Source organism: Anarhichas minor, unplaced genomic scaffold, assembly GCF_050575085.1.
Source record: "Anarhichas minor isolate MPS153535 unplaced genomic scaffold, ASM5057508v1 ptg000136l, whole genome shotgun sequence".
Lineage (NCBI taxonomy): Eukaryota > Metazoa > Chordata > Actinopteri > Perciformes > Anarhichadidae > Anarhichas > Anarhichas minor.
The window spans coordinates 8163161-8184445 of record NW_027466582.1 but is presented as its reverse complement, the minus strand read 5'-3'; the positions used below and the strand labels follow the sequence as shown (position 1 = coordinate 8184445).

Sequence of the window (21285 nt, the reverse complement as noted above, 5' to 3'; positions counted from 1 at the left end):
ATTTAATGAATCATAAACATTACACGATTTAACCACTAGAGGGCAGCAGTGTTACATCATTTAATGAATCATAAACATTACACGATTTAACCACTAGAGGGCAGCAGTGTTACATCATTTAATGAATCATGAACATTACACGATTTAACCACTAGAGGGCAGCAGTGTTACATCATTTAATGAATCATAAACATTACACGATTTAACCACTAGAGGGCAGCAGTGTTACATCATTTAATGAATCATAAACATTACACGATTTAACCACTAGAGGGCAGCAGTGTTACATCATTTAATGAATCATGAACATTACACGATTTAACCACTAGAGGGCAGCAGTGTTAAATCATTTAATGAGTAATAAACATTACACGATTTAACCACTAGAGGGCAGCAGTGTTACATCATGTAATGAATCATAAACATTACACGATTTAACCACTAGAGGGCAGCAGTGTTAAATCATTTTGATGAATCATAAACATTACATGATTTAACCACTAGAGGGCAGCAGTGTTACATCATTGAATGAATGATAAACATTACACGATTTAACCACGACACTGTAGTGGTTAAATCCTGTTAAAGTCTGTAGCGAAAGTTATGGATACGTTTTTAAAAAGAAAAAATGAAGACGACAGTGGTGCCATACCTCCCCCCCCCTCCAAAGTCTAAATGTGTGCGCAAGTACAATCCTGACTTTCTTAACACTTTCAGTGTGTGGAATGTGGGCTAATGCTATCAAACGAAGCACTGAAGCCTTCAAAAATAAAGCGACACCTAGCGACGAAACATCCAACGCTCGTGGGAAAGCCTGTTGGGCTTCTTGTTGTGTATGCAGGTTTACATACACATGATAAATAAATGGCTTTGTGATCATCACATTGTATCATCTCATTTATTTGACAAGGGTTTTGCCTGTTCAACTCCGCGAGGACGCCGGCGTCCTCGATCCCCTCCCCTTCCGTTCCTACGGCTTGCTTGCGCAAACTACGTCACAAAACATGGCCGTGTTTGGTATCCCAGCATGCCCAAAATCCTCATCTTTGCAAAGAAATCATCGATTTTCTTTCATTTCTTATGGATTTTTCACAAAAGAAGCCCAAACACACACTGTCCAAAGTCGCCATAACCGCTGCAAGTCGGATCTTGCAGCATTTCGACGGAAAAAGACACATTACAGACCCAACAATGTGCTAGCGGATGTTACCATGGAGCTAGTAGCTTCAGAAAACGCTAGTACTTAAATAAACCTTATCTTTGTCTTCTGTAAGCCATCAACCAACGTATAACCTTGCGTAACTGAGCTACCCTAATACTCGATCGTGCGCTCTGTCGCAGCCATTACGCACAGTAAGTCCGCTACTTACAAACCATGTCTTTGACTATATATATATAGTTTTTGCAAAGGCTAAAAATAAAAGGAAAATAATATAATATCAAAATATAAAGGGAGAAACACCTTTAGTGTGTCAGAATATCATTTGGTTACCATGTGTCCATTTGGGTCTCCAAATATCCTTTTAGAGCTCAGCCTGGATCTCTTCATGGAAGAAATACTGTAGAATCGTCATACTTTGCCCAATCTTCAAATTTGAGGCAGTTGTTCACTGATAGTGTAGTTACAGCCCTATACTGTCATTTACCTGTACAGATACAGCCACAGGCAGTTATTTATACTGAAAGATACTTTTTTATTTTATGCGACAAAAATCTTCAATTTTGACTGACTCCAAAGGCCCACTGCTCTGTTTCTATATGACCTACAGGTTTTCTGACACGTTTGATGCATATAGTCACAGTGGTTCAGAAGCTACAGCCATTTTAATTTGGGTATGTCATTTTAGGCAGTTTTGCTCCAAAATAGGGGTGGAGTTGAACAGGTAACAATATAGTTATTGAATACAAATCAAACCAAGAGTGAGATCAATTAGTTAAACTAATAGTGTTAATATTTGAATGGGCCCCGGGACACTTTGTACTTGAAAAGTTGGGCCCCGAGGTCAAAAAGGTTAAGAACCCCTGGATTAGACAATTAAAAAAATTAGAAAAAATGTCCCCCCCCCCAAACATGAATCTTTCCATTATTTTAATAGTTCAGTATTGTATGCAAGATAACAGGTATGTTTATGCATGGCAGTGGCACTAATAGGCCATCACTCATTTTTCATTTCCACATTTATGTTTAAAATGAAAACGTCAATTTGAATAGCTTGTATGCATGATTATCATGCAATTGACAGACAATGTTGAGATTGGCATTGGTATCAGTTGACAAGGTATGTTTATAAATGGCAGCGGCACGGCCACCCTACTCACTGTACCTTGCACATGTTTAAAATAGAAACATGAATATATGAACCTGTGTATTATTTGAAAAGCTTAGTATTGAATGCACAATAAAGAGGTATGTTTAGACATGGCACTAGGCCCAGTTTAATATAAAACACAATTGTATACAATATACTGTATATAGTCGGGGGTCCCTGCTCCATCTCTCTATCAGTTTGGGGGTCCTTGGCCTGAAAAACGTTGCAGACCCCTGATCTAGAGGATTTCATTTAATGTCACAGATTGTTTACAGGAACTGTACACATCAGTGGAGTAGTTATTGGATGGATTAAAATGAGAGTGCGTGAGACGTGCAGGTAGAAAAACATGTCTGATACACTTGACATACATGGTTTAGACTTAATGATGACAATACTAATTACACAGGGCAGTGTTATAGCATATCAATATACACATAATGAATACAAATCACAAATGCGCGATGCATCCCTCCCTTCCCATCACCCCTCATTCACCTGTAAGATATTGTTTAGAAGTAATGGCCTTAAGTCAGTTATATGCAAAAGGTGAAAATAGAAAAGCAAGAGCAATAACAAACAAAACTAAAACACTTTACGTTACAGCTCGGTAATACCATATATATAGTATAGTATGATATATCAATAGTGGGGTAATAGTTTGATAATAAAGAGGTAATAATGAAGTGCCCCAGAGTACATTGCGATTGAGTACCTTGAGACCGGCCATGAGTCTTGCAAGATTTTGAGCCAAGAGAAAAGCTGATTATATGTCACGTTATTAAGGTTTAATATGTTTACATGCTAGAAATAACCCTTTAGATTCCCAATATGTGGTCAATTTATCCTAATAACAAGTGTGTGGAAATTTGCTGTGACCATTTTTGGAGAGAACATCAGCATTTGCTACCTAAACTGCTCATTTAAGTTATTCCTCAATATATGTATATGTAGAATATAATTCACACAAATATACAGGTACCCTATCATATGCTGACTTAACATGATACAGTATAGTCTTGAGTTTAGCTAATAACCCAGCATGCAAGACAGGTGTTAAAAAGGTATTGATATTGTTGCCTAATACAGAGAGATAAAAAAGGCTTATCAGGCTGAGCTAATTAGCAACACTGTTCTCGATCTCAGTAGGGTTCAGGTATCTGTAGGGTCTTTCAAGCTGCAAGTTTCTTGTTGAAATTGCTTCACTGAGGTCGGACAACTCTGCTTGAAATTCCTTCATCATCTGCTTTGGAGCAGGCTCATGGAATCGTTCTTCGGGGTATGAACCAAAGAAAACCTGCCAAAAGGACAAAACGAAAGCGTAAATCAGATTGACACAGTATTGTGCTTGGTACGATTTATTTTAAACACTTCAAATGTGGACGAGTTATAATGAGCGTTTATCATCACCAAACCTACCATGTCAGTGTACTTATGATTAAGTAGCCAAACCATTGCTGCAATGCGGACTGTCAAGTCAACATCTGGGAGGGTCTCCAAAATAGTCTTCATGCTTGACTGCCCCTTAGTGGTTGGAGGAGGTTTGCGCAGCAGGATTGAGCCATTTGGCACCCAGGAGTAGTAGTCAAACTAAGTTATGAGAGAAATTTCAATATGTAACAACTTTGATACAAAACTAATTCAATAAAATTATTTGAATGTCAAACATTACCAAAATAATTATGTAAATCTACATTGGGAATTCAACCTTTGCACCATTGTAATGCTCAGCGAAAGAAAGAAATGGAATGAATAATAAACAGATTGCAGACCTGCCAAATGTTCATAAATTTGAATTGTTAAAACAAACTTACACTTGATCAAACATCAATACATATTCCATTGTCCCAACTAATTACCTGTCCATTGTTTACAGCAGCATGTTGAACCGTCACTGTGAAGATCAGCATGGTGATGAATTTGATCACCTCCTCGACAGTTTGAAAGCTTGCTGGAAACCCTGTTGGTAGCACAATTACTGTGAGTTAATTATTGGCAATCCTTATCTTCGTTAAATATTAAAGGCTACTATTAAGATTTTATATATCTTGTGTTTACAAATGACGTCACAGCATGGGTTAAATACCTGAGGCTGTGTTTCCTAAGAAGCCATGTGTGAATATTTCACTGATCCATTCCTGCAGCTCAGTGTCTTTACATACTTCACTGTCTGAGGGATAGTAGTACTCCACTACTGCCTTCACAAACCTAGTGAACACAAAATAATTAGATTTCAAATGTTTGTATGTGAACAAGACTGAAAGACTCTCAGCTGTTGCTTGTAGAATAAATCGGTCTGGACAGATGTGATATTTATTGAAAGATAACCTGTTGATGATGTTCCACAGCTTCAGGCCATCATCTCTGTAGTAGAAGTTGGGGATGGATTCCAGTCCTCGTTCAGTGATGTTCTCTGGCAGACAGAGGGAGCTGAAGGTCATTTCAGAGAGAGCCCTTCTCATGAGCTCCGTCATTCCGTCATATCCAAGTGAACTCTAATAAATCAATAATGCACAAATAGTTACCATGAGACACATTTCTTGAAATAAAAGAATTATGCATTGCTTAAAAAGTCAAAGGTATAACTTCGTCTTGCAATGGTGCAATCTATTTGGAGTAGTTTGAATTTTCAGAAATATGTATTTTACAGAGCCATACTTTACTGAAAGCGCCGTCAGGTCCAAAAATAGATTTGCGGCTTCTCGTGTTTGTGTGCAGAGTGAACCGGAAGTGTGGAAACAGCAGCTGATCAGACAAAGGGAAATATTTTAAAAGTCATGTTACAATGCTTATTTGAGCAAACAACAGGCAGCACATCTTGTTTGTGTTGATCACCAAAGTAATCCGTAAGCTAACATTCTCATTTCAAATCTTATTTTGGATAGAACATTACAGTTATCTAAATAAAATGGTGGGGCTGGACTCCCAAACATATCTTGGTCTGCACTATTAAGACCGTCACTTACTAGAAAGACATACACAATTGGTTTACTCGGGAAAAGCGTCTCTGTTTGATGTGCCTTTCAATGTGCTGTCTTTTCTATACAAGTCTATAAAAGATACTCAAATGGTGGAGGGTCGAGGTTCACTTAAAAAATTTGAGGAATCACACGCAAATTTATTCTATAGTCTTAATGACTGCATATCAGAAGGGCAACATCCCATATAGATATAGTCATTAAAAAGTGGTCAGACTGTGGACTTCACGAACATAACATCAAAAACGCAACATTGGCAAACTCTAATAATCTGAACTGAAGTGAGAAATGTTTTCATGCTTCCAAGGGCAGATTTCTTCAGATACATGTAACTTCATGTTTAATGACTCACAAGGAATGTTAAAAACTGGAATAGCTCTCTCTCCGATACAGACAGGAAACATGACGGGACAGGGAGGGAATTGACAAGCAACAAAGGTTCCTGGCTGCAACTCAAACAAGGAACGTTGCTGTTTTATGGTGTTTCTTCACCAATTCATACTGATTTGTAAAAGTGTCATGCGGTTAGAAAAGTTCTCTCTAATACAGCATATATTAAATCATTCTATGTATAAACCTGAACAAATCCCTAAAAAGAAAAGAAAAACATTGGCAAACTCTAATAATCTGAACTGAAGTGAGAAATGTTTTCATGCTTCCAAGGGCAGATTTCTTCAGATACATGTAACTTCATGTTTAATGACTCACAAGGAATGTTAAAAACTGGAATAGCTCTCTCTCCGATACAGACAGGAAACATGACGGGACAGGGAGGGAATTGACAAGCAACAAAGGTTCCTGGCTGCAACTCAAACAAGGAACGTTGCTGTTTTATGGTGTTTCTTCACCAATTCATACTGATTTGTAAAAGTGTCATGCGGTTAGAAAAGTTCTCTCTAATACAGCATATATTAAATCATTCTATGTATAAACCTGAACAAATCCCTAAAAAGAAAAGAAAAAGGAGAAAATGAAATGAAATCGGATGTATCACAATAAATATTTTGTTGTTTTTCTGAAGGATGTTGAGCAATATGTGAAGCTACTTTCCAATTCGACTATACTTTCATATGTCATGGCATATTGTAATGGTTTTGTTAATGTAATATATTGGAAGGGTGGGGTGCTTATTACCCTATCACTACATGCAGATATTCTAAAAAGACGCAAACACAGACTGCTGTTTCTGTGATGAATATTCAGATATACATATTTTGGCATTGTTCTTTTCACACCAAGAAATTTTCAGATTTGTCATTGATCATATCTTAAAAGACTCCATCTATAAAAAGTCAGATCATAATTTCAGATCAAGGGAATAAACGAAGTGCCCCAGCACTCTGCTGTGTAATCATACCTTATAGAGGGGATGAATCACAGAGAAGCTGCGGAGAGTGGCGACAGCATAGACCTCTGCCAGATAGTGAGTTTTCATGAGGTGTTCGGCTGCTTGATGATCCATGCAATCAGCATTTCTAATAAACATCTTGGCAAGCAGCCAGTCAGTTTCCAGGTCACTGGGCAGGAAGATGGGGTTCAGCTCAGAAGGTTGTTGATGCAACTGGAATTTGATTTAAAAAAACATATTTAGTTTTTGTTTGTTAAAATAGTGCAACCATAGTACATAATAATGTACTATGGGATGTAATATGATCATGTGAATAGACCTGTATTGCAATGGGCATCAGTTTGTTTTCTGGGTTCACGTAGAGCAAACAGAGACCAGGAGTCACGTGCAGAGGTTCACCATTATAGGCTCTAGTGGGTATTCCATCCATCTTCTTCTGGTCAGAGAGGAATATATTGCCTTTCTGTATGGGAACGAAAGACAGAGGGAAGAAGTGTTTAAGACATCAATAGGTTTCACAGATAATATGATATTGGGATGATAAATAATGAAATGATCTCCCAAAGCAAAGAATATCTCAAACTAAAGCCACTCTGCTTTCATACCTTCAGCTCCTTCTGCAGAGAGCTTCCCTCTGTAAGGAACGGCTTCACCATCTCCTCTGTGACTGGAAAGTTTGGGGGAAGCTCTGAGCAGCGCTTGATCACATTGGGATTGACTGCGTTCAGAAACTGGAATCCATAAAAGTCATCTTCCTTCCAGTGTTCTGAAACATACTCTGGAAGAATTGCAAATATGATATTTCATATAATATCTAAATATCTATCTAATGTCTAATGTCTAACTTTTTTGAAGTACATGTTGATCATAGTCATTGCTGGTTTGTTCCTGAGAGATTTCTACTTTGTAGAAAATGAATTGTTTTACCCAACAGGAACAACATCCAATCTAATGTAATTCAACATTGTTAACTCATTTTAATGGAGAACATTATGTAATTGATATTTAAGATACAGTAGAATTTCATTCAAAACTGACAATAGATGTTGGAATGGTGCTATCACACAGGGCTTCTGTTGTTTCTTTAAATTATTGAATCTTTTTTAATAGACCATATTTCAAAGTAAGTTCATAATCATAACTATACAATAAATGTTATACCAAATACATATTTTAGGAAAATATTACATTATCATCTGTGCGTGTGGGTTTGTGCGCGTGTTTGACCTAATCTCATATTCCATTGCTGGAAACAGCATAATGTTTTGGGTGCCCAGTTGTGGCAGTGGTGACTCATGCTTTCTTAAAACACCTTTTTTTGCCTGTTTTATATTACCATTGACTGCTTGCTGACTCCTCACTTACTACTCTTAACTGTAGTACCCCAGGAAGGGCTGCTAGTGATTACACAGCCTAGTGAAACGGTGTGTTCGGCCAAATGCTCATATTCACTTGTTTTAAAATGATGACAATGACATTATTGTTGTGAGTTGTGCTGCAGATGTGGATAATGGGGAAAAACAATCTACCTGACATAGTTGTCTTTTTCCACCAGAAGATTTTTTTCATGTCTTCAATGCTTTCCCATTGTTCATTAGATCCAAGCAGCCCCTTGAGCTTGAGTTCAATACCACTGAAGTAAGACAGGGTAAAAGAAAGGTATCCAGAATACATGATTAAACATTATACTGATATTATTGTTTCAAATTTACTTTTTGTCCCAAAACATAGAAAACATGACTATAATCGAGCCCGGTTGTGTCCATTGCATACATTATTCAAGTAGACCTACACTTTCATTTGCACATCATCAAATTCGGTTAATTTGGATTTCGAAATGCGGATATCATCTGGGAACTCAGAGATTTTAGTGAAGCTGTTGATGTGGCATAGTCCTTCAGCCAAAATTTTCCACCTGAAAAACAAACCCACAAAAAAAATAAAGTTAGCAAAAGGCACGTATACATTTCTCCAGATGAACTTCTGAGACCATAAAAGCAGCTTCGGTACATACTGTACTACACACATAAAAACTTACTGGTAAAAGCTCTTCTTGAGTATCAGCTCCTGTTTGCGATGGTCAATCAACATGGGATGGTCCTCCTCAAAAACCTTCAAGGCTGAGACATGAAAAGAACATAACATCAGTAAAGTTTTAAAAGACAAAATTGACAAACTCAACAAAACAAACATGTGAAAAGTAGTGATATCTATAAATCTTAATAAAGTATCTTGAATCAAATATTTTGGGAACTTGAAGCAGACCTCTCCCTCCTCTCAGCTCCACCAGTTCTCCTCTGGAGATCCATCTGTAACAGGGGAAAAGAATGGCTTCTCCTTCAGGAGTCGTCACCACTATTTTGGAGACGTACCACTCATCTTCTGGGAGGAACAAAAAAGGATCTTTCTCCACCTTGACCAGCAGAAGTTTCCCCAGAGACAAATTGGTGCTCATGGTGTAATTCCCTGTCTGGAAATAAGCATTAATATGAATTTAAACAAACAAATACATTATAATACAGTTGAACATGTATGTTAGAGTGTTGTCAATACACATTTAACTGATAATATTTAATATAACATGATATACGTAAGTGTCTAAGGAGTACAAACGTCCACACAGACCGGACAGTCTTCTTAAATAGTTATTTTGATATAAAAACATTTAGAAACCTTGATCATCATCTAAGTACATGGTGATAGACAACCATGCCAACTGGTTAGTAAAAGCCCTTTATAGAACAAATCCTGTCTGGTAATATTTGAAATTCCAGCTTTTAAAAAGCAATGAGTTAGACTCTGAGAACAGAATTTAAATGTATTATGTGACTGTAGCACCACAAAGATGAAATGCCATTAGATTGTGTTTTTAGTGTGTGATTTTAAGTTGCATGGTGTTGGTGTTACACGTTAAATGTTAACTTAGCTAAAAGAAACAATATATTCATGCTGTGCATGAAGTGTTGTTTCTGTCTATGTTTGTACTTGGGGTGTAGACGTTTGCATTGTGGCTGGTGAGCTTTTCCCTCGATGTATATAATAATAATAATTTCCTCTTCATTCACAACACTCAGCCAACAAATTATATTGTGAATGTAACGTTAGCTCTCAAATGCACAGTGTAGTCCTTTCTGTCTACTTCTCTCTGAACAATTATTTCCATTTCCATAGTGTTGAAAACGTCACTTTGACAGGCAACAGTAACCAAGGGGGGTGGGGTTTAGTGAAGGGTCAATTCATAATTAATCTGTAAAGTTAACCAGTTTTTGTGTTACACACTTGATTTTTAAAAACTGATTATACATGCACTTTGATTGTAGGTGTCGGAGTATATAAATAAGCATCAAAATAGAGCTTGTTTAACGCAACACAATGCCCGGGGAAGGATCCCTTGGACCCCCTGCAGAGCTCCAGGCTATCTAGTCCGATAGGCCACACCTTGAGGAAGAATTTGACAACTCATAAATTAGTGTGGCGCACCTTATGAAAAACCAAATGTGAACCTGAACTCGTCCGTACATTTAATATACTAAATTTAGAAAAGTATGGATCAAATGTATAAGTGTCACATAAAACTGTCCAAAAGATTTGTGCTGAACAAACTCAGTTCAGCACGTATGTTGATATAGGCAAGCATCTAAAGAGAACATATGTCTGCCAAGACTGGACAGACTTGGTGCCAGTGGGACCAATGAAAAGTATAAACAATAACTTTATAGAAATAGCCAATTTTCTCGCTGATGGTCTCATTTACTTATGTAGGTCATATAGAGGCATCAGTATTAAATTGAGACGGTTGCATAACCAGTAAAATGATCCTCACAGTAACTTAAAGTGTATTAATTACATAAGGGTAAACATTTCTTGAATTAGTCATGAAGAGAAATACTACCCCAGTAGTATGCACGAACAAAAACATTACTTTGTCCCAGACCTAATTTGAGGATGTTCAACAGGATTCAACTTACTTTCCCAGTTGTAAAGTCGATGCCAAAGTTGTCCAACTCAGTTCGCTCACTCTGCCCTTCAGTTCCAAATAAGGTGATGAATATGTGGTCCCATGTTCCTGCATTTTGCCTGTCACCTGTTGTGACCTCTAGCTTGTACTCAGTCATGGTCAGTCTGTGGAAACTGTCTAGAAAAAGAAACACATTTAGATCTCTAAATTGCAGAGTGAATGCTCCAATTCTCTGCAAAAATGCATTAATGACACTGTATATGTATGTTTTGATACCACTTGTTCAAAACCTTTTTATATTTGTAAATAATTTATTTACCAAAAGCTTTTGATAGTTTTTCGAAACTCAATTTCTTTTGTCAACAGGTATCAAAAAACATTTTTAACACTTAACTTTGTCTAGGATTATCCTGTTTACATTACTACAAGTGTAGATAATCTACTTTTATACCATGAGGAAAGATAAGGAAAGTTCCTACCCATACCTTCAGATTGAAGCTGTTCTGTGAACTGTGTTCCTGCTTGTTGGCTCTTATAAGCTCCTCCACCCTGACTTCAACCTTCTTACCTCCCTCACTGTGTGTTGACATAAGAGGTGTTGTAACTGTCAATTAAAAATGTTGTTTCTTGTTTTCAGCTGATATACGTGTTGCTGTGTAGAGGGTCATGAGCAGCTGAACTAAACCATGCGTTATGGTCCTACTACTGACATTCTATACTACTACTACTACTACTACTTGCACAGAAATATAAATAAGGGACAAGGACAACAAAGCTGGACAGATAATAAGAAATAAAACGTGTATTTACAAGTCAAGTGTTCTGTAAATCGTAAACAAAACAAATTGTGCACATACATACCTACTGTTAAGAGATTGTAGAAAAATATGAAAGCATAAAAGTATAACCATTACAACATATAACTTTTTTACACTTTTTATAAGTTATTATGTAAGAAAGTCTCTCAAGCCTTATATAATTCATCCTGTTCAAACAGGATCAAACCGTTTAAACATCCTGTTGTTGATCCAGAAACAGGAGGACTCATGTGTGAGTGATGCATGATTTTGAGGTGCCAGCCTCAGACGAGCATAAAAGGCAGCAGTAGAACTCAGAGAAAGAGCTTCTTCTCCAGTTGTAGAGACTGGACTACTCTTATTTTATAGAAGACCCTGTGAGACATTTCTGCTATCAGAAGACAGCTTACAGTGACTGATATCTTTTGCACCACTTAGACTTTCATTGAGTTGAAATTGTTTAATGTAACTGTTTTGAGAAAACTGTAATAAATCCACAGCCTTACCATTTGTAAGTGTCTGGGACTCAAACTGAAGACTCTGTTTTTTTAGATTAAGTTACCCCTCTTCCCCTGTCCCGGAAACTTGTGATATATAAGTGACGACTGACTCTACCAGAGGAGCTTCAGGTAAGTTCCCTGGGTGATGACTTGCCAGTGTTAGTCAAAAATGGTGAGAAAACTAAAGTAGGCAATAGTAAAGTATAGACGATCTATGTAACTATTCATACTGGGTGTTAGTGTTACATCCTACTGAGAGCCACTGAATGAAAACAAGGAGTATCGACAGTCAGTCTTGGAACCCATCGGCTATCGGTCTGACGACAGATAAGCCTCGGGGCAAAGAGGGCTGCTCGTTGTTTACAGTCCGATTATCAGTTTTAGATTCAAGACTGGAGTTTTAGTTGAAAGATTGAAGCAATTGTTTCACAAGCAGAACGTTTACAAGCTGATTTTAAAAAAATAAAAAGCTAAATCATCGTCAGACAAAAGCCGGTGGGTTCAGAGATTGCATCTCGGTCAACGCGTTCCGCCTCTTTTGCTCTCCACACAGACTGTTTACCTGCATTCAACTAAAGTCTGCTTGAATGTGATTTGTCAATAATATTCCAGAACGCTTTTGTTCCCACACATTCTACATCTGAATGCAGAGTTGTTGTGTAGATTTACTTCATCATATTAATATGGATGGCAATAACATCTTCCGCACTGATCTCCATGATAAAAGGTGGAGTTGCGATCTATGAAAACCTATCGTAAACATCCCAATAAAACGCTCCTTGACTTTAAAAAAAAATAATGCTCCACACAAATATAAAGCCTCTGCTGTATTTGCAAATTACGTCAGCAATCACTATGTAATTGCTGCGGTGAGAACCTTAAATCAAGCTAAAATTAAGTATTATGAGCACGAACATTTTTTAAAATCTTTTTGTGAGCAAGCATTTTTACACATTCTTTATTGATGTGACTGGGAAAAAGTGTGTCTGATTCCTCGTCTTAAAAATTCTTCTGACTCTCAAGAAAAGTTACCTTTTAAGTTTAACTTTACACCTTTTAATGAATAAACAGGATGGTCTAAAAAAGATATACATCAGGAAATTAGCTGGCCGGGATGGTTTAGATCCATACCTTTTACTGATTTCTTCAGAGAATCATCACAATGTGTTATCACCGCTCAGCAGATATTTGCTGTTTTGGACTTTGGCCTCTTTGATGCATATCATGAGTCCAAGCTGAAACATGTACTTCCAAACCTGCTCATTTAGGGTATTCCTCAACATATGTCTATGTAAAACATAATTCAAGATACAGGTACCCTATCATAGACTGACTTAACATGATACAGCCTAGAGTATAGTCTTCCAGAGTTTAACCCACAACCCAGCATGCAAGACAGGTGTTAAAAAGGTATTGATATTGTTGCCTAATACAGAGAGATAAAAAAGGCTTATCAGGCTGAGCTAAATAGCAATACTGTTCTCGATCTCAGAAGGCTGCATGTATATGTAGGGTATTTCAAGCTGCAAGTTTCTTGTTGAAATTGCTTCAGTGAGGTCGGACAACTCTGCTTAGAATTCCTTCATCATCTGCTTTAGAGCAGGCTCTTGGAATCGTTCATCGGGGTATGAACCCATGAGAACCTGCCAAAAGCACAAAATGAAACAGTAAATCAGATTGACACAGTATTGTGCTTGGTGCGATTTATTTTAAACACTTCAAATGTGGACGAGCTATAATGAATGTTTATCATCACCAAACCTACCTCGTCAGTGTACTTCTCTGAAAGTAGCTAAACCAGTGCTGAAAAGATGACTGTCTGGTCAACATCTGGGAGGGTATCCAAAATAGTCTTCATGCTTGACTGCCCCTTAGTGGTTGGAGGAGGTTTGACCAGCAGGAGTGACTGATTTGGCGCCCAACCGTAGTAGTCGTACTAAGTTATGAGAGAGATTTCAATATGTAACAACTTCGATGGAAAACAAATTCTGTAAACTTATTTTAATGTCAAACATTACATAAATTATTATGTAAATCTACATTGGGAAGAAAGAAAGAAATGGAATGAATAATAACCAGATTGCAGACCTGCCAAATGTTCATACATTTGAATTGTTAAAACAAACTTACACTTGATCAAACATCAATACATATTCCATTGTCCCAACTAATTACCTGTCCATTGTTTACAGCAGCATGTTGACCCGTCACTGTGAAGATCAGCATGGTGATGAATTTGATCACCTCCTCGACAGTTTGAAAGCTTGCTGGAAACCCTGTTGGTAGTGAGTTAATTATTGGCAATCCTTATCTTCGTTAAATATTAAAGGCTACTATTAAGATTTTAATATATCTTGTGTTTACAAATGACGTCACAGCATGGGTTAAATACCTGAGGCTGTGTTTCCTAAGAAGCCATGTGTGAATATCTCACTGATCCATTCCTGCAGCTCGGTGTCTTTACGTACTTCACTGTCTGAGGGATAGTAGTACTCCACTACTGCCTTCACAAACCTAGTGAACACAAAATAATTAGATTTAAAATGTTTGTATGTGAACAAGACTGAAAGACTCTCAGCTGTTGCTTGTAGAATAAATCGGTCTGGACAGATGTGATATTTATTGAAAGATAACCTGTTGATGATGTTCCACAGCTTCAGGCCATCATCTCTGTAGTAGAAGTTGGGGATGGATTCCAGTCCTCGTGCAGTGATGTTCTCTGGCAGACAGAGGGAGCTGTAGGTCATTTCAGAGAGAGCCTTTGCCATGAGCACCATCTGTCCGTCATATCCAAGTGAACTCTAATAAATCAATAATGCACAAATAGTTACCATGAGACACATTTCTTGAAATAAAATAATTATGCATTGTTAAAAAATCAAAGGCTAAAAATATGTCTTGCAATGGTGCAATCTAATTGGAGTAGTTGGAATATTCAGAAATATGTATTTTACAGAGCCGTACTTTACTGATAGACCCGTCAGGTCCAAAAAGATTTATGCGGCCTCTAATGCTTATGTGCAGAGTGTACCGGAAGTGTGGAAACAGCAGCTGATCAGACAAAGGGAAATATTTTAAAAGTCATGTTACGATGCTTATTTGAGTAAACAACAGGCAGCACATCTTGTTTGTGTTGATCACCAAAGGAATCCGTAAGCTAACATTCTCATTTCAAATCTTATTTTGGATAGAACATTACAGTTATCTAAATAAAATGGTGGGGCTGTACTCCCAAACATATCTTGGTCTGCACTATTAAGACCGTCGCTTACTAGAAAGACAAACACAATTGGTTTACTCAGGAAAAGCGTCTCTGTTTGATGTGCCTTTCAATGTGCTGTCTTTTCCATACAAGACTATGGCTATACTTTCATATGTCATGGCATATTGGAATGGTTTTGTTAATGTAATATATTGGAAGGATAGGGTGTTTATACTCAGTTTATAAGTTTAAGGAAGTGTCTTTCATAATTATTCATGATTATTACCCTACCAATCACTACATGCATATATTCTAAAAAGACACAAACACAGACTGCTCTTTCTGTGATGAATATTCAGATATACATATTTTGGCATTTTTCTTTTCACACCAAGAAATTCTGGTAAGAAATTTGCAGATTTGTCATTGATCATATCTTAAAATACTTCATCAACAAAAAGTCAGATCATAATTTCAGATCAAGGGAATAAATAAAAGAAGTACACCAGCACCTTATAGAGGGGATGAATCACAGAGAAGCTGCGGAGAGCGGCGACATTATAGGCCTCTGCCAGATAGTGAGTCTTCAAGAGGTGTTGGACTGCTTGATGATCAATGGAATCAGCATTTTTAATAAACATCTTGGCAAGCAGCCAGTCAGTTTCCAGGTCACTGGGCAGGAAGATGGGGTTCAGCTCAGAAGGTTGTTGATGCAACTGGAATTTGATTTAAAAAAACATATTTAGTTAAAATAGTGCAACTGGACTTTTGGAAACATAGTAATGTACTGTGGAATGTAATATGATCATGTGACTAGACCTGTATTGCAATGGGCATCAGTTTGTTTTCTGGGTTCACGTAGAGCAAACAGAGACCAGGAGTCACGTGCAGAGGTTCACCATTATAGGCTCTAGTGGGTATTCCATCCAACTTCTTCTGGTCAGAGAGGAATATATTGCCTTTCTGTATGGGAACGAAAGACAGAGGGAAGAAGTGTTTAAGACATCAATAGGTTTCACAGATCCAAGAGATGTGATATTGGGATGAAACACAAATATCGTCTCCAAAAGCAAAGATTATCTCCAAAGTAAAGCCACTCTGCTTTCATACCTTCAGCTCCTTCTGCAGAGAGCTTCCTTTTTCCAGGAACGGCTTCACCATCTCCTCTGTGACTGGAAAGTTTGGGGGAAGCTCTGAGCAGCGCTTGATCACATTGTGATTGAGTCCGTTCAGAAACTGGGATCCAAAAAACTCATCTTCCTTCCAGTGTTCTGAAACATACTCTGGAAGAATTGCAAATATGATATTTAATATAATATCTAAATATCTGTGTAATATCTAACTTTTTTGAAGTACATGTTGATCATAGTCATTGCTGGTTTGTTCCTGAGAGATTTCTACTTTGTAGAAAATTAATTGTTTTACCCAACAGGAACAACATCCAATCTATCTAATTGTTAACTAATTTTAATGGAGAACATTATGTCATTGATATTTAAGATACAGTATAATTTCATTCAAAACTGACAATAGATGTTGGAATGGTGCTATCACACAGGGCTTCTGTTGTTTCTTTAAATGATTGAACCTTTTTTATTAGACCATATTTCAAAGTAAGTTCATAATCATAACTATACAATAAATGTTATACCAAATACATATTTTAGGAAATTATTATATTATCATCTGTGCGTGTGGGTGTGTGCGCATGTGTGACCTAATCTCACATTCTACTGCTGGAAACAGCATTATGTTTTGGGTGCCCAGTTGTGGCAGTGGTGACTCATGCTTTCTTAAAACACCTTTTTTTGCCTGTTTTATATTACCATTGACTGCTTGCTGACTCCTCACTTACTACTACACGTAGTACCCCAGGAAGGGCTGCTGGTGATTACACAGCCTATAGGCAGTTTGGCTAACAGCTAACGGTACTATAGTACACACACAGCTGAGTACATCGGCGCCACTCAGCTGCTGCTACGCAGTCAAACAGCATTGCATATGACGACTTTGAGCAGATTGCCTGGTACACTACACTCGTTATCGAGATTGAATGAAGTGTGTTTACGTGTCTAAATGGGGGGGGGGGATAGCCAATTATGGGTTGTATTCAGTTGTTTAGACACACCTAGCTGATATCTACACTCTGCTGAGTGCACCTTTCTAGTTAGAAGTGTTCCTTGGGTTTACATTTTGGGATGATTTTACATTTTAGATGGATTACAGATATATTAGTGCCGTGTATCAACTTTTCTTAAAGTGCTTTCATACATATTGTATTAGTATCAAGCAGTGTTGTAGAAAGAACTGTTGTTACATTGGAACTGATGATAGTGTCTGCCAAATGCTCATATTCAGTTCTTATGAAATGATGACAATGACATTATTGTTGTGAGTTGCGCTGCAGATGTGGATAATGGGGAAAAACAATCTACCTGACATAGTTGTCTTTTTCCACGTGAAGATTTTTTTTATGTCTTCAATGCTTTCCCATTGTTCATGAGATCCAAGCAGCCCCTTGAGCATGAGTTCACTACCACTGAAGTAAGTAAAAAAGAAAGGTATCCAGAATACATGATTAAACATTATACTGATATTATTGTTTCAAATTTACTTTTTGTCTCAAAACATAGAAAATGTGACTATAATCGAGCCTGGTTGTGTCCATTTTATACTTTGTAGACTTACGTTTCCTTGTTCACATTATCTACTTGGTTTGATTTGGACTTAGAGAAGCGGCTTTCAGCTGGGAGCTCAGACGCATTAATGAAGTGGCTGATGTGGTTTAATCCTTCAGCCAAACGTTTCCACCTGAAAAACAAACCCACAAAAAAAAACAAAGTTAGCAAAAGGCACGTATAATTTTCTCCAGATGAACTTCTGAGACCATAACAGCAGCTCCTGGTACATACTGTACTGCACACATAAAAGCTTACTGGTAAAAGCTCTTCTTGAGTATCAGCTCCTGTTTGCGATGGTCAATCAACATGGGATGGTCCTCCTCAAAAGCCTTCAAGGCTGAGGCATGAAAATAACATAACATCAGTAAAGTTTTAAAAGACAAAATTGACAAACTCAACAAAACAAACGTGTGAAAAGTAGTGATATCTATAAATCTCAAGTATCTTCAATCAAATATTTTGGGAACTTGAAGCAGACCTCTCCCTCCTCTCAGCTCCACCAGTTCTCCTCTGGAGATCCATCTGTAACAGGGGAAAAGAATGGCTTCTCCTTCAGGAGTCGTCACCACTATTTTGGAGAAGTACCACTCATCTTCTGGGAGGATCAAAGAAGGATCTTTCTCCACCTTGAGCAGCAGAAGTTTCCCCAGAGACAAATTGGTGCTCATGGTGTAATTCCCTGTCTGGAAATAAGCATTAATATGAATTTAAACAAACAAATACATTATAATACAGTTTAACATGTATGTTAGAGTGTTGTCAATACACATTTAACTGATAATATTTAATATAACATGATATACGTAAGTGTCTAAGGAGTACAAACGTCCACACAGACCGGACAGTCTTCTTAAATAGTTATTTTGATATAAAAACATTTAGAAACCTTGATCATCATCTAAGTACATGGTGATAGACAACCATGCCAACTGGTTAGTAAAAGCCCTTTATAGAACAAATCCTGTCTGGTAATATTTGAAATTCCAGCTTTTAAAAAGCAATGAGTTAGACTCTGACAACAGAATTTAAATGTATTATGTGACTGTAGCACCACAAAGATGAAATGCCATTAGATTGTGTTTTTAGTGTGTGATTTTAAGTTGCATGGTGTTGGTGTTACACGTTAAATGTTAACTTAGCTAAAAGAAACAATATATTCATGCTGTGCATGAAGTGTTGTTTCTGTCTATGTTTGTACTTGGGGTGTAGACGTTTGCATTGTGGCTGGTGAGCTTTTCCCTCGATGTATATAATAATAATAATTTCCTCTTCATTCACAACACTCAGCCAACAAATTATATTGTGAATGTAACGTTAGCTCTCAAATGCACAGTGTAGTTATTTCTGTCTACTTCTCTCAGAACAATTATTTCCATTTCCATAGTGTTGAAAACGCCACTTTGACAGGCAACAGTAACCAAGGGGGTGGGGTTTAGTGAAGGGTCAATTCATAATTAATCTGTAAAGTTAACCAGTTTTTGTGTTACACACTTGATTTTTAAAAAATGATTATACATGTACTTTGATTGTAGGTGTCGGAGTATATAAATAAGCATCAAAATAGAGCTTGTTTAACGCAACACAATTCCCGGGGAAGGATCCCTTGGACCCCCTGCAGAGCTCCAGGCTATCTAGTCCGATAGGCCACACCTTGAGGAAGAATTTGACAACTCATAAACTAGTGTGGCGCACCTTATGAAAAACCAAATGTGAACCTGAACTCGTCCGTACATTTAATATACTAAATTTAGAAAAGTATGGATCAAATGTATAAGTGTCACATAAAACTGTGTCCAAAAGATTTGTGTTGAACAAAGTCAGTTCAGCACGTATGTTGATATAGGCAAGCATCTAAAGAGAACATATGTCCGCCAAGACTGGACAGACTTGGTGCCAGTGGGACCAATGAAAAGTATAAACAATAACTATATAGAAATAGCCAATTTTCTCGCTGATGGTCTCATTTACTTATGTAGGTCATATAGAGGCATCAGTATTAAATTGAGACGGTTGCATAACCAGTAAAATTATCCTCACAGTAACTTAAAGTGTATTAATTACATAAATTAGTCATGAAGACAAATACTACCCCAGCATATATGTATGCATGAACAAAAATCATTACTTTGTCCCAGACCTAATTTGAGGATGTTCAACAGGATTCAACTTACTGTCCCAGTTGTAAAGCCGATGCCAAAGTTGTCCAACTCAGTTCGCTCACTCTGCCCTTCAGTTCCAAATAAGGTGATGAATATGTGGTCCCATGTTCCTGCATTTTGCCTGTCACCTGTTGTGACCTCTAGCTTGTACTCAGTCATGGTCAGTCTGTGGAAACTGTCTAGAAAAAGAAACACATTTAGATCTCTAAATTGCAGAGTGAATGCTCCAATTCTCTGCAAAAATGCATTAATGACACTGTATATGTATGTTTTGATACCACTTGTACAAAACTTTTTAAAATTTGTAAATAATTTATTTACCAAAAGCTTTTGATAGTTTTTCTAAACTCAATTTCTTTTGTCAACAGGTCTCAAAAAACATTTTTAACACTTAACTTTGTCTAGGATTATCCTGTTTACATTACTACAAGTGTCGATAATCTACTTTTATACCATGAGGAAAGATAAGGAAAGTTCCTACCCATACCTTCAGATTGAAGCTGTTCTGTGAACTGTGTTCCTGCTTGTTGGCTCTTATAAGCTCCTCCACCCTGACTTCAACCTTCTTACCCCCCTCACTGTGTGTTGACATAAGAGGTGTTGTAACTGTCAATTCAAAATGTTGTTTCTTGTTTTCAGCTGATATACGTGTAGCTGTGTAGAGGGTCATGAGCAGCTGAACTAAACCATGCGTTATGGTCCTACTACTGAAATTCTATACTACTACTACTACTACTACTTGCACAGGAATATAAATAAGGGACAAGGACAACAAAGCTGGACGGATAATAAGAAATAAAACGTGTATTTACAAGTCAAGTGTTCTGTAAATCGCAAACAAAACAAATTGTGCACATACATACCTACTGTTAAGAGATTGTAGAAAAATATTGTTGGGATCTGGCCCTAGTCTAGAAGCACCCATGCTCCGTCCTGTCATACAACGTCTTATGGAAACTCCAAGATGAATGACTACACCTCCCAGCACAGCCAAAACTTGATCCTGGCCCCTCATTGGCCAAGAAATGGCCCCCCACTGTTCGAGACCTGGTTTATAAGCGAGCAGGAAACGCCATTCGCTCTCTTCCGTCCAGACACCGCTAGTGTAAGGAGATCCACAAGGCTCTCTTCACCCCGGACACACGCTGGTGTCAGGAGGTCCACAAGGCCTCTTCACTCCGGACTCGTCCAGGGGACAAGAAGATCCACGAGGAACCGCGGCCTCATCAAATCCTATCAGGTCACATGTAACATTCGCTGGTCGAACAGACTGTGTTTTATCTTGAGTTTTGGATCCTGTAGTGCGAGAACGGATAACTCCTATGCCCCGTTCTCCCACCCCTTTTTGTGTAC

At 37.6% G+C, this 21285-nt stretch overlaps 1 protein-coding gene and 1 pseudogene across 1 annotated transcript; both read right to left on the bottom strand.

Moving 5' to 3' along the window:
* Positions 1–3426: 3426 nt before the first annotated feature.
* LOC142941905 (hydroperoxide isomerase ALOXE3-like) lies at positions 3427–10750 on the bottom strand. The gene is made up of 14 exons (XM_076084029.1): positions 10604–10750; positions 8901–9105; positions 8674–8755; positions 8428–8550; positions 8165–8268; positions 7241–7413; positions 6955–7098; positions 6645–6848; positions 4968–5054; positions 4638–4804; positions 4396–4517; positions 4169–4269; positions 3729–3899; positions 3427–3606 (listed from the first exon to the last, which is right to left on the bottom strand). The coding sequence occupies exons 1-14, from the start codon at positions 10748–10750 to the stop codon at positions 3427–3429; spliced, it is 2010 nt and encodes a 669-aa protein (XP_075940144.1).
* A 2128-nt stretch (positions 10751–12878) lies between these two features.
* Positions 12879–20091, bottom strand: LOC142941904 (hydroperoxide isomerase ALOXE3-like; annotated as a pseudogene).
* Positions 20092–21285: the final 1194 nt, after the last annotated feature.